Below are 14,763 nucleotides of genomic sequence, written 5' to 3'. Positions count from 1 at the left end.
TCTGGCAGAGTGCCACAAACTCAGTCAGGCGCGCCCCTGTGAGAGTTAGCTGCGTTCCATCGCATTTCTGAAGACAAAGGAATTCTCCGGTTTAAACATTATTGAAGATTTATGTTAAAAACATCCTAAAGATTGATTCTATACATCGTTTGACATGTTTCTGCGAACTGTAATGGAATTTTTTGACTTTTCGTCTGGCCTACGCGTCGTGAATTTGGATTTTGGAACTAAACGTGCAAACAAAAAGGAGGTATCTGGACATAAATTATGGACGTTACAAAACCAACATTTATTGTGGAACTGGGATTCCTGGGAGTGCATTCTGATGAAGATCATCAAAGGTAAGTGAATATTTATAATGCTATTTCTGACTTCTGTTGACTACACAACATGGCGGGTACCTGTATGGCTTGTTTTTGTGTCTGAGCGTCGTACTCAGAATATTGCATGTTGTGCTTCTTTTATTTTATTTTTTATTTTTTTAAATCTGACACAGCGGTTGCATTAAGGAGAAGTTTATCTAAAGTTCCATTTGTAATACTTGTATCGTTTATCAATGTTTATTATGAGTATTTCTGTAAATTGATGTGGCTCTCTGCAAAATCACCGGATGTTTTGGAGGCAAAACATTACTGAACATAACGGGCCAATGTAAACTAAGAACTTTATTGAACAAAACATACATGTATTGTGTAACATGAAGTCCTATGAGTGTCATCTGATGAAGATCATCAAAGGTTAGTGATTCATTTTATCTCTATTTCTGCTTTTTGTGACTCCTCTCTTTGGCTGGAAAAATGGCAGTGTTTTTCTGTGACTAGGTACTGACTTAACATAATCAGATGGTGTGCTTTCGCCGTAAAGCCTTTTTGAAATCGGACACTGTGGTGGGATTAACAACAAGTTTATCTTTAAAATGGTGTAAAATACTTGTGTTTGAGGAATTTTAATTATGAGATTTCTGTTGTTTGAATTTGGCGCCCTGTACTTTCACTGGCTGTTGTCAAGTCGATCCCGTTAACGGGATCTCAGCCATAAGAAGTTTTAAGTGCCTGACTAAAAAAACAATAGAAAACTGAGATAAAACAGAGTAAATACGAACAAATAAAGGGTACATAAAAGGGTAAAGGGTACAACTTTAATGTGGTATTGCCGGTCCCCCTGGCTTAATTCACAACACAGATGTTGAGGTTTTCCTCAGGAGGGGCGCAAAACTAAATCAAACTTTTGAGACTTACTGTAGAAAGGCACACCCTCACACAGACAAACACAAACACACACATACAGACACGTAAACCACAGGAGGCTGCTGAGGGGAGAACGGCTCATAATAATGGCCGGAACGGAGCAAATGGAATGGCATCAAACACATTGAAACCACGTGTTTGATGTATTTGATACCATTCCACTTATTCTGCCCCAGCCATTACCACAAGCCCGTCCTCCCCAATTAAGTTGCCACCAACCTCCTGTGACGTACTGTCGTGGAAAATTGCGAGATTATGTTATAGTGCTTGTAAGATTATATTATAATCTTTGTATTGCATTAGAATGGTTGTTTTATTCGACAGAATAGAATCTGTCGACTATTGTGTGTTCAGTGTTCCACTGAGGATGGGCCTCTATGAGATAGCACTGACAGAGGAGATTTACGATGTCTTTGGCCAGTAAAGCCTAAAGAGCATTCCAGATAGTGAGGTAATGTTTTTGTACTATGAAGTACCAGGAACGAGATTAGAACCTCGTCTTAGAGACCAAACTGAACGATAATTTATAGCTAATGCTATCTGGATATGGAATACTCCTTTCTCAAGTAAAAGGCCCTTTGTGAAGAGTTCTGTGGTTCGTCATGTAACTTGAGAGGGGTGTATCTTGGCTATAAAAGATATTTGTATTCGACTGTAGGGACTCTCAGAATTCATTATAGACACTGAATTGATCTGAGGGCGATTTTAAAGCTCACATTATTAAAGATGACATTTAAGTATAACTCTGACTGGTGTGTGGTTTGTAACTCTCCTCATTTGGTAATACAGGAAATTGCCACGACAGTACACATACACACACACACAGTAAGTGAGCGCAACCCAAAAGAAAGGACAACCAAACAAAACAGAACCCTTGAAGCCAGAATACAGAACATTAAAGGCTTGATTTCAATTTAAATGGACCACTTATTCTCTTACCATTACTTGCCCAAGACAATATAACACAATTGCTTGATGCTGAAGAATTTAAAATTGCAGCAATTTCTTTCATAAGTCCGGATCATTCTAATGGCAAAATGGCAACCATCAAAGCCTCAACATAGACATAATAAACATACTATTGACGAAACTCTTCAAAGATAATAGTCACATATTGTCACGTTCCTGACCTGTTTTATGTTATTTTTGTATGTGTTTAGTTGGTCAGGGCGTGAGTTGGGGTGGGCATTCTATGTTTTGTGTTTCTATGTTTAGGTCACTTGTAATTAGCCTTATATGGTTCTCAATCAGAGACAGGTGTTTGACGTTTTCCTCTGATTGAGAACCATATATAGGTTGGCTGTTCACACTGTTTGTTTGTGGGTGATTGTCTTCCGTGTCTGTGTCTGCGCACCACACGGGACTGTTTCGTTTGTTCGTTCGTTTGATGTAGTCTGTTCCTGTTCGTGAGTTCTTCGTGTAGTTATGTAAGTTCCATGTTCAGGTCTGTCTACGTCGTTTTGTTATTTTGTAATTTTCCAAGTGTTTTTTCGTGTTCGTCTTTGTCTTGAAATAAATTCAATATGTCATCACACCTCGCTGCATTTTGGTTGAATCTTCATCCGAAGAGGAGGAGGAGAACCGTTACACATATCCTTATCACAGCAACAAGTCCTTGTACAAATCTCAAATCAAATAGTTTTGGTCGGGTACACATATTTTGCAGATGTTATCACGGATGTAGCTAAATGCTTATGTCCCTAGCTCCAACAGTGCAGTAATACCAAACCAAACAAAACAATACATGCAAATCCCCCAATTAAAAAAAAAGGATTTAAGAAATATATAAATATTAGAACGAGCACTTTCAGAGTCCCAAATATACAGTACCAGTCAAAAGTTTGGACACACCTACTCATTCAAGGGTTTTTCTTTATTTTTTAAATATTTTCTACATTGCAGAATAATAGTGAAGATATCGAAACTATGAAATAACACATATGGAATCATGTAGTAACCAAAAAAGTGTTAAACAAATTAAACTATATTCTAAATTTGAGAGTCTTCAAAGTAGCCACCCCTTTACCTTGATGACAGCTTTGCACACTCTTAGCATTCTCTCAACCAGCTTCACCTGGAATGCTTTTCCAACATTCTTGAAGGAGTTCCAAAATATGCTGAGCAATTGTTGGCTACTTTTACTTCACTCCACGGTCCAACTCATCCCAAACCATCTCAATTGGGTTGAGGTCGGGTGATTGTGGAGGCCAGGTTACCTGATGCAGCACTCCATCACTCTCCTTCTTGGTCAAATAGTCCTTACACAGCCTGGAGGTGTGTTGGAAACCAAATGATAGTCCCACTAAGAGCAAACCAGATGGGATGGCGTATCGCTGAAAAATGTTGTGGTAGCCATGCTGGTTATGTGTACCTTTTAATTCTAAATTAATCACTGACACTGTCACCAGCAAAGCATCCACACACCATCACAAATCCTCATCCATGCTTCACAGTGGGAACCAAACATGTGGAGAACATCCGTTCACCTACTCTGCGTCTCAAAAAGACATGGCGGTTGGAACCAAAATCTAAAATTTGGACTAACGACAAAAGAGATTTCCACCGGTCTAATGTCCATTGCTCATGATTCCTCGCCCAAGCAAGAATCTTCTCCTTATTGGTGTCCTTTAGTAGTGGTTTCTTTTCAGCAATTCGACCATGAAGGTCTGATTCACGCAGTCTTCTCTGAACAGATGTTGAGATGTGTCTGTTACTTGAACTCTGTGAAGCATTTATTTGGGCTGCAAATTCTGAAGCTGGTAACTGTAATGAACATATCCTCTGCAGCTGGTAGCTGTAATGAACTTATCCTCTGCAGCAGAGGTAACTCTTGGTCTTCCTTTCCTGTGGCGGTCCTCATGAGAGCCAGTTTCATCATATCGCTTGATGTTTTTTTGCGACTGCATTTGAAGAAACTTTCAAAGTTCTTTAAATTTACCATATTGCCTGACATGCATGTGTTTAAAGTAATGATGGACTGTTGTTTCTCTTTACTTATTCGAGCTATTCTTGCCATAATATGGACTTGGTCTTTTACCAAATAGGGCTATCTTTTGTATACCACCCTTACCTTTTCTCAAAACAATTGATTGGCTCAAATGCATTAAGAAAGAACAAGGCACACATGTTAATTGAAATGCATTCCAGGTGACTACCTCATGAAGCTGGTTGAGAGAATGCCAACAGTGTGCAAAGCTGTCATCAAGGCAAAGGGTGGCTACTTTGAAGAATCTCAAAAATAAAGCATATTTTAATTTGTTTAACACTTTTTTGGTTATTACAAGATCCCTTATGTGTTATTTCATAGTTTTAAATTAGGAACTACCCTTGAATGATTAGGTGTGTCCAAACCTTTGACTGGTACTGTAAATCTATATCTACAGTACATGGTAACAATTTACTTGACATCCATTTCATAATATTTCATAACAGCTGACATAACTTGTTATAACCTGTCATAATATAGTCATAACACTGTCATGACCCATATAGTTATGTCAGCTGTTATGTCATATAGTTGTGGCAAATATTGCGTTATTTTATGGCTGGTTGTAACACCTACATACGAGTGTCAAAACCCAAACATATATAAATAATTATTTTCCCTGCCAGGAAGTTTCCTTTCGTCAATCATTTGTTGTTGTTGTCGGAATGAATTCCTTACAGTCCCGTTTTTTTCCGTCATATAGCGTGTAGAAAATGCACTTTATAACAATTTCAAAGAGCATTATGACCATCATAATCATATAAGCCAGGTCGGCCTTTCACAAACATGCTCTTATATCAGTCAAAAAGAGGGTGTCTTGTCCTGCTCCTGAAATCTGCTCCTGTATTCATCCCAGTCACCAGCAACAGAGCATTGGGGTAGGTGCATGTCTGACATCAATGTGTGTGCGATTACAATGATAATATAATATAGTACATTTCCCAAAAATGGTTATAACATAAACATACTGTTGACACGTATGCTATGGTGTAATGTAAAGTTTTGCCTTGTGTGGTAGCTTTTGTGGATTTTGACACTTATGTAGGTGTCATAACCAGCCATTAAATAACGCAATATATGTCACAACAGGTCTAAATATATGCGTCATAACAGTGCTATGACCATATTATAACAGGTTATGAAATGTTATCTCAACTGTTATGACATATTATGACATGGTTATGACCATGTCATAATTTGTTATGACGCTGGGTGTCACGTAAAGTGTTACCCTATATAGGATGAGCCTTGACTAGTATACGGAATATAATAATAACAACAACAATAATAATACACAGTACATTCGGAAAGAATTCAGACCCCTTGACGTTACAGCCTTATTCTAAAATGGATAAAACCCATTTTTCCCCTCATCAATCTACACACAATAACCCATAATGTCAAATGAAAACAGGTTTTTAGACATTTTTGCTAATTTATAAAAAAAAATATCACATTTACATAAGTATTCACACCCTTTACTCAGTACTTTGTTGAAACACCTTTTGCAACGATTACAGCTTCGAGTCTTCTTGGATATGATGCTACAAGCTTGGCACACCTGTATTTGGGGAGTTTCTCCCATTCTGCTCTGCAGATCCTCTCAAGCTCTGTCAGGTTGGATGGAGAGCGTCGCTGCACGGCTATATTTAGGTCTCTCCAGAGATGTTCGATCAGGTTCAAGTCCGGCCTCTGGCTGGGCCACTCAAGGACATTCAGAGACATGTCCCAAAGCCACTCCTGCGTTGTCTTGTCTGTGTGCTTAGGGTCATTGTCCTGTTGGAAGGTGAACCTATGGAGCAGGTTTTCATCAAGATCTCTTTGTACTTTGCACCGTTCATCTTTCCCTCGATCCTGACTAGTCTCCCAGTCGCTGCAACTGAAAAACATCCCCACAGCATGATGCCGCCATCACTGTGCTTCACCGTAGGGATGGTGCTATGTTTCCTCCAGACATGATGCTTGGCATTCAGGCCAAAGAGTTCAATCTTGGTTTCATCAGACCAGAGAATCTTGTTTCTCATGGTCTGAGAGTCCTTTAGGTGCCTTTTGGCAAACTCCAAGCGTGCTGTCATGTGCCTTTTACTGAGGAGTGGCTTCCGTCTGGCCACTCTACCATAAAGGCCTGATTGGTGGAGTGCTGCAGAGATGGTTGTCCTTCTGGAAGGTTCTCCCATCTCCACAGAGGAACTCTGGAGCTCTGTCAGAGTGACCATCAGGTTCTGGTCACCTCCCTGACCAAGGCCCTTCTCCCCCGATTGCTCAGTTTGGCCAGCTCTAGGTAGAGTCTTGGTGGTTCCAAACTTCTTCCATTTAAGAATGATGGAGGCCACTGTGTTCTTGGGGACCTTCAATGCTGCAGACATTTTTTGGTACCCTTCCCCAGATTTGTGCCTCGACACAATCCTGTCTCGGAGCTCCACAGACAATTCCTTCGACCTCATGGCTTGGTTTTTTTCTCTGACATGCACTGTCAACTGTAGGACCTTATATAGACAGGTGTGTGTCTTTCCAAATCATGTCCGATCAGTTGAATTTACCACAGGTGGATTCCAATCAAGTTGAAGAAACATCTCATGGATGATCAATGGAAACAGGATGCACCCGAGCTCGAATTCGAGTCTCATGGCAAAGGGTCTGAATAAGGTATCTGTTTTTTTATTTATAAGAGATTTGCAAAAAAAAAAATGTAAACCTGTTTTCGCTTTGTCATTATAGGGTATTGTGCATAGAAAATGATGAGGGGAAAAATATATTTAATACATTTTATAATAAGGTTGTATGTAACGGTCTTCTTCATCTTCCTCCTCCTCGGACGAGGAGGAGCATGGATTGAACCAAAATGCAGCGTTGTAGTTCGACATATTATTTATTTACAACAAACAGACGAAGACGAAAAACTCTTGAATAAAATACAAAACAACAAACGAAGTAGACAGACCTGGACTACGAACTTACATGTAACGAAGAACGAACGAACAAGTACTGACTACAAACAAACGAACGAACGATACAGTCCCGTATGGTGCAACAAACACAGACACAGGAAACAACCACCCACAACACCCAATGTGAAAACACCTACCTTAATATGATTCTCAATCAGAGGAGATGAAAACCACCTGCCTCTAATTGAGAACCATATCAGGTACCCATAAACAAACATAGAAACACAAAACATAGACTGCCCACCCAAACTCACGTCCTGACCAACTAACACATACAAAAACTAACAGAAAACAGGTCAGGAACGTGACATTGTAACGTAACCTTATGTTGAAAAATGTTGAAAAAGTGTTGTAATGTTGAAAAAGTCAAGGGAATACTGAATACTTTCCGAATGCACTGTATAGATATGAAGTGTGTAAAACAGTACTGAGACATTTTTAAAGTGACCAGTGTTCAATGACTACAGTATGTACATAGTGCAGCAGTCTCTAAGGTGCAGGGTTGAGTACCTGGTGGTAGCCAGCTAGTAAACGTGACTAAAGTTCAAGGCAGAGGTTACTGGGCAGGGGCTGGCTGGCTGGTGACTATTTAACAGTCTGATGGCCAGTTTTTTAGTCTCTCGGTCCCAGCTTTGATGCACCTGTACCCGCCTTCTATATGGTTGAGGGGTGAACAGGCCATGGCTCGGGTGGCTGAGGTCCTTGACACACACACACGGAGACCTCTGATTGTGAGATCCAAAAGAGCTAACTCCTTCTCCAAAGGGGTGTAAAGAGTTCAAACATGGCATCTGTTCCCCTTTATCAATATCTTCCTGATTGGTCCAGTGAGGGAGTGAGGCAGCAGAGATAAAGAAGCTGAAGCTTCATATATTTGATCTTCACAGCTTCTTCTGAACTCAGCTGGCACATCATGACCCCAGATGCATATATTGAAAACAGACTAGTATCCTACTACCTCTATCGCCCAAACCCTCCCACTTTCTCTTTTGTTTAATCAAACGTGTTTTCTCCAGGAAACACTCCCTCAATATTTAAATAATGATGCTTTCTAATATGTAACCATCCCACAGGGAGAGTACACACATGTAGATGCTTAAAGCACCGGGGGCTCTTCAGAGACTACTGAGGGTCTTAATGTCAAAGAGAACAGTAGCACTACATATGTAGTTGCATGCCATCAATACGGAGAACACAATTAAGTCTCTGAATAATGTAAGATAGAATCCCTTCATTGTGAAGATGCTGTAGAGCACTGTGTGTCAAAATACAGTAGGAGCCAACAGTGGCAGTGTGTTCCTGTCCAGAAGGAAAGGGTTTCATCTGGTATTGGTTGGGTCTTGGAAAGCTACTGTAAGTCAGTGAACAGGTGATCCAGAATAAATACATGCTGTATAAAGGTGTAAAGTAGTAACGTGCCTGGCCAAGTTATTTAATCTCTTCAATAGAGGCATAGATGTAGATAAATCAAACTGCTACAACATAAGTTAAGTTCAATTGTGTTGACTGAGTTGAAAATAAATTGATCCCGTAGGCAGTGTAGTTATGTCGAGTCATATCATACAGGCTAAACCAAGCTGTTATATCTTTTACAAGTGGGTGCTGTTTCCTCCCATATACTTTATTAGAGTGGTGGGTGTTATTTGGTAATATATGTGGATGTGGTTGGAACGAGGCGTACCGTGAAGGTGTAGGTCATCTGCTTCTCTCTGTCCACAGGTTTGAGCAGTCGGAGGTAGCGGGTGATCCCGGTCGGGGTTATGGCAAAGCTGGTGCTGAAGTCATCCAGAGTCACCGTCAACAGAGGGTCTTTGCTCTTCAAAAAGTAAAGACATTGGAGAGAAGAGGGTTACCATGGAGACAAGACCTTACTCAAATCTACAGCTGTGTCACTGAGGAAAAAACAATCGTGAGAGACAGAACAAGTCAAAACATGTCTGAGTGGTAAAAGACTGCTGACAAAGACAACATAGTACTGAGAACATAGTACTGAGAACAGGGGAAGGCCTTGAAGGAATTCTAAGAAATCATGTGATTTTATACCCCCTATAAAGCACACTACAATTGTACAGTAGGTCTTTCATTGCGGCTCTGGCAACAAGCTACAGCATATGATTGATTCACAGAAACCTAGGCGTTTGCCGGCCTACTGTACAATACAGTCGAGACGTTTGAAAGAAGAACATATTTTTTTCATAAAAAAAATGCATTCTTGAACATGTGAAAGTTCATGTGTCTTAATAACAAACTCGTATGTGATCTATAAATATGAATATAAAATGGAGTACGGAGTAATTTGGTCTAAAAGTGAGGACTATATATTCAATACTGTACTGTTTCAATACTTTCCCCTAAAATTGATTTAAGCAGGGATGGGTTGTTATGGAGATTCAAGTCTGTCAATGAGGCCTGCCTGTCTGCTAAACATTCACACTGCTTTGCCCATTGATCTGTTTTAGAGCTGCACTTTGATGTCTTAATCTCACCCTGCTGAGAGGGAGAGAGTGCAAGAGAGCGAGAGATAGAAAGTTACAGACAGACACACACAGAGAAAGAGAGACACAGTAAGACATGATACAGAGGGAAAGTAAGTTGGAGACATCTCTGTTGAGGAGTTTATTGTGTTAGGTGTCATCTGAGGAAATGAATAAAACAATATTTTCAACATCATCAACATAAAGAGAAATATCCTGGTGACAAAAGCACAAACAGAGTGGGGGCGAATGCTGCTGTGCATCTGTGTTCTGAGTGTCTCCTGGTGTGTTGGCAGCCTGTCTCAATGTGTGTTTTCAACCATTTAAATGCAGTTGAGGCGCTAAGAAAACCCACTCCTGTCAGCGCCTGTTTGAAATGTTGTGCTTTTCAGAATCATCATCTCAACAACACACACACACACACACACACACACACACACACACACACACACACACACACACACACACACACACACACACACACACACACACACACACACACACACACACACACACACACACACACACACACACACACACAAACACAAACACTGAATGTACTAAATGTATCGGTGCGATCTGTGTATTTACCCACTAATAACATAAAAATGTTTTACTTGACTAGAACAATAGACACACACGGCAAAACACAAAAACATTAGACATTTGTGTATGAAGAAATTGATAATTGGAAGGGAAAACTGAGTCACACATCTGAAAAAACTGAAAGAGAGCTTGGCCCAGAGGTTTGAACACAGACCATGCAGTAGAGTAAAACCCAAAGGCACACTTTTAGTCATAACAGCATCACAAACCACACGTTTACCTACAGGTGTTTGACCAGGCAGCAGCTACAACAAAGAGATAAAGCAGCATCAATGATAATACAGTATGATGGAGAGTGTTTTCCCATCTTAGAATGGGCTTCTGGAAGTATTTTACTAACATAAACATGATATCAAATGTAAATATTTAATTGGCTTATGTACTCATGAAATTATTTAGTCTGAAAAGCTCACTTATAGGCTTCATATTTTGTATGAAATTCAATTAATTCCAAAGGTTAACATGTACATTTAGTTGCTTGTGTGTGTATTTGTGTGCGCTGTCTGTGTATGTACTTGTGCGTGCATTCATAGTATTGTGTATTTGCAGGTTCATAAGCGACATGTTTGTGCTTGTGTGTGTGCACGCAGACATCCCCAATACCTCTTCAATGTCTTTGTCCAGGGCGATTATGCCCAAGGGGGCAGTGAGGTTGGAGCTGGCAGAGATGGTAGTGCCTACTGGGGAGGACTCGCTGACGTAGCCTTGGTAGGACTGGAACTGGAAGTACGGAGCCTGGTTGTTCTCATCCAGGACATCAATGATCAGTTCAGCGTATGCTGGGAGTGGGTGGCCGTTGTCCTGCTCAGCCTAAAAGAAGGAGAAACGTGTATATTTATTATGAACCCGAAAAATTGTCAAAGACCCCAGCCACCCCAGTCATAGACTGTTCTCTCTACTACTGCATGGCAAGCGGTACCGGAGTGCCAAGTCTAGGACAAAAAGGTGTCTCAAAGTTTTTACCCCCAAGCCATAAGACTCCTGAACAGGTAACCAAATGGTTACCCGGACTATTTGCATTGTGTGCCCCCCCCCCCCAACCCCTCTTTTACGCTGCTGCTACTCTCTGTTTATCCTATATGCATAGTCACTTTAACCATACCTACATGTACATACTACCTCAATCAGCCTGACTAACCTGTGTCTCTATATAGCCTTGCTACTGTTATTTTCAAATGTCTTTTTACTGTTGTTTTATTTATTTACTTACACACACACACACACACCTTTTTTCACACTATTGGTTAGAGCCTGTAAGTAAGCATTTCACTGTAAGGTGAAAGGTGACCTGTTGTATTCGGCGCACGTGACAAATAAACGTTGATTTGTTTTGAACCTCACTGTACCATGTACTGATATGCAACTTACAACATACAATCATAAGGTGGTCATAGCTCATTGGAAAGATTATTATGACAGACTGACTGTTTTTGTAATACCTGTTGCAGATCAGTAAACAAAGCTAAACACATTTGAATGCCAGATATTACACCATTTACAAGGACTCAGTGTCACAATTGAAATGCAAACTTCTGAGCGTCAGATTACCAAGGGAATAGAAATGCAGAGGGCATTGTTTCCGAAAGACTGTCATTTCAATTACATAAATCATTGGCAAATAAATCAAACATCCACTTTGAATTAGATTCCAGTAATTGGTAAGAAACTTAAAACAAATCTGGGATGAATGGATGCTAATTAAAATGGTTAGCTAACAGTTCAGTTTCTGTTTTGAATGATATCACAGACTTTATTGTTTATATCAGGGGTGGCCAACCCTCTTCCTGTGTGCAGGCGTTTGTTCCAGCCCTATTCTAACACACCTGATTAAAGCTAATCAAGGTCCTGAAGAACAGCTGATTGGTAGAATCAGGTGTGTCCAGTGGCATGTATTCATCGATGTCAAGGAAAGCCAGGCTTCCCCACACATATGACCCCCCCCCCCCCCCCCCCAAAAAAAAGTATAAATTATCTTTCGTCTCTCTGTGTTTTCATAAATTTCCTTAAATTCGCAAGTGGCTGAATCTCTCTCACCGGAGGACTCATCTGAGCGAGGAAAACAATGCCCATCTGTCTCAGTATGTGTAGCTCATGTATCTGATGCTGTCTCGCCAAAGAGAGTATGACATGTTGCCACACGGAGCGTTTGATTGATTGATGCCAGCGAGCATTTGGCCTCCCATGATGAACATTTATAGTTGAGCTCAACTCCGGATGATACTGGCGTAGCAAAACCACCCCTCAAGGGAGGCTAGTTTGGATTTGGCTTCACACCAATCAAATCACATCAAAAGTCAAATGTATTTGTCTGAATTTGTATATATATTTCTGGTCTAGTTGTGTTGTTGTCCTGCAGTAGATAGCTAGCTAGCTAAAATCGGCCCTTTCCTAAGCCATGGATGGAGATGGGGATTTGAACTTGAGGTTCGGTACAGGACAATGATTATTACTGCGTTTCTGATCAGACCATAAATTCATACATTGTGCCACTGGCCTGAGACGATTGAAGTCCAATACTAGCCTACTAGCCTAGATGTATGCTCTCGTTAACTAGCTAGCCAATTTCGCTGGTTCATTGTTGCCCATGCGAGATAGTTAGGCTAGCAAGCATTTTATCCTGGTAGCCTATAGTCTAGGACAACAAAAACAAAAATGTGTACTTGTCACGTTCCTGACCTGTTTTCCTTTGTCTTGTATTTATTTTAGTTGGTCAGGGCGTGAGTTGGGTGGGTTTGTCTATGGTTGATTTTCTATGTTGGGATTTTTGTGTTCGGCCTGGTATGATTCTCAATCAGAGGCAGCTGTCAATCGTTGTCCCTGATTGAGAATCATACTTAGGCAGCCTGGGTTTCACGTGTGTTTTGTGGGTGTTTGTTTCCGTGTTTGTGTTTTTCACCACACGGTACTGTATCTGTTTTCTGCACTTCGTTTATTTGTTTTGTATTTTCAGTGTTCAGTTTTTCCGTTATAATAAATCATTCATCATGAACACTAACCACTCCGCGTATTGGTCCGATCCTTCTCGCCTCTCCTCGTCCGAGGAGGAGGAATATGACGACTACCGTTACAGTACTATAGGAGGATGACATTGATGTTCATCTAGTCTGGGTGAGTTAACACGTTTTTTTCTACTTGCACACATGAAGTAGGCTCACAAGAATGGCGCCGGAGAAGATGGCTGCCGTTTTACGGGATCCTAACCAACTGTGCTATTTTGTGTGTTTTTTTCGCATTCTTTGAAACTTATTTTGTACATCATGTTTCTGCCACCGTCTCTTATAACCGAAAGAGCTTCTGGATATCAGAACAGCGATTACTCACCTCGAACTAAACACAGATTTTTTATTTAATGAATAGGACGCGAAGGATTTACCTGACCAGGCCCAAATCCCCGTCATTAAATGAAGACACCAATACAGGGGACGCAGGTCGGAATGCCTTGTGAGAATTCGTCGGGGAGTGGGTAACCTGCCTCCACCATCCGTCCTATTGGCCACGTGCAATCATTGGAGAATAAACTGGATGAGCTCCATTCAAAACTATCCTACCAACGGGACATTAAGAACTGTAACATGTTTCACAGAGCCGTGGTTGAAAGAGGACATGGATAATATACAGTTCCCTGGTTTTTCCGTGCATCAGCAAGACAGAACAGCTGCCTCCGGTAAGACAAGGGGTCAATAGCAGCTGATGCGCAAAATCAAATATTAAGGAAGACTCAAGGTTTTGCTTGCCTGAGGTAGAGTATCTCATGATAAGCTGTAGACCATACTATTTACCAAGAGAGTTTTCATCTATATTTTTTGTAGCTGTCTATTTACCACCACAAACCGATGCTGGCACTAAGACCGCACTCAACGAGCTGTATAAAGCCATAAGCAAACAAGAAAATGCTCATCCAGAGGCGGCACTCTTAGTGGCTGGGGACTTTAATGCAGGGAAACTTAAATCCGTTTTACCAAATTTCTACCAGCATGTCACATGTGCAATAAGAGGAAAAAAATCACTAGACCACATTTACTCCACACACAGAGACGCGTACATAGCTCTCCCTCATCCTCCATTTATCAAATCTGACCATAATTCCATACTTCTGATTCCTACTTATAAGCAAAAACAAATGCAGGAAGTACCAGTGACTCGCTTAATACGGAAGTGGTCAGATGACGCAGATGCTAAGCTACAGGACTGTTTTGCTAGCACAGACTGGAAAATGTTCCGGGACTCATCCGATGGCATTGATGAGTATACCACATCAGTCACCGGCTTCATCAATAAGTGCATCGATGACGTGGTCCTCACAGTGACCCCACGTACATACCCCAACCAGAAGCCATTGATTACAGGCAACATTCGCACTGAGCTAAAAGGTAGAGCTGCCGCTTTCAAGGAGATGGGAATCTAACCTGGACGCATATAAGAAATCCCTCTATGCCCTCAGACGAACCCTCAAACAGGCAAAGCGTAAATAGAGGACTAAGATTGAATCCTACAACACCGGC

General features: G+C 40.9%; 1 protein-coding gene across 1 annotated transcript in view; it reads right to left on the bottom strand.

The window, feature by feature from the left end:
* Positions 1–14,763, bottom strand: part of LOC139562344 (protocadherin-15-like) — a 289,491-nt gene that overhangs the window by 165,934 nt on the left and 108,794 nt on the right. The window contains exons 12-13 of the mRNA XM_071380009.1: positions 10,865–11,071; positions 8,863–8,997 (exon numbers count right to left, since the gene is read on the bottom strand). Coding sequence (XP_071236110.1) covers positions 8,863–8,997; positions 10,865–11,071 — 342 coding nt within the window. The remainder of the gene's footprint in view (positions 1–8,862; positions 8,998–10,864; positions 11,072–14,763) is intronic.

The sequence above is a fragment of the Salvelinus alpinus genome, chromosome 32 (assembly GCF_045679555.1).
Source record: "Salvelinus alpinus chromosome 32, SLU_Salpinus.1, whole genome shotgun sequence".
NCBI lineage: Eukaryota > Metazoa > Chordata > Actinopteri > Salmoniformes > Salmonidae > Salvelinus > Salvelinus alpinus.
Note: the sequence above shows the minus strand (reverse complement) of the source record. Positions and strands in the feature narration are given on the sequence as shown.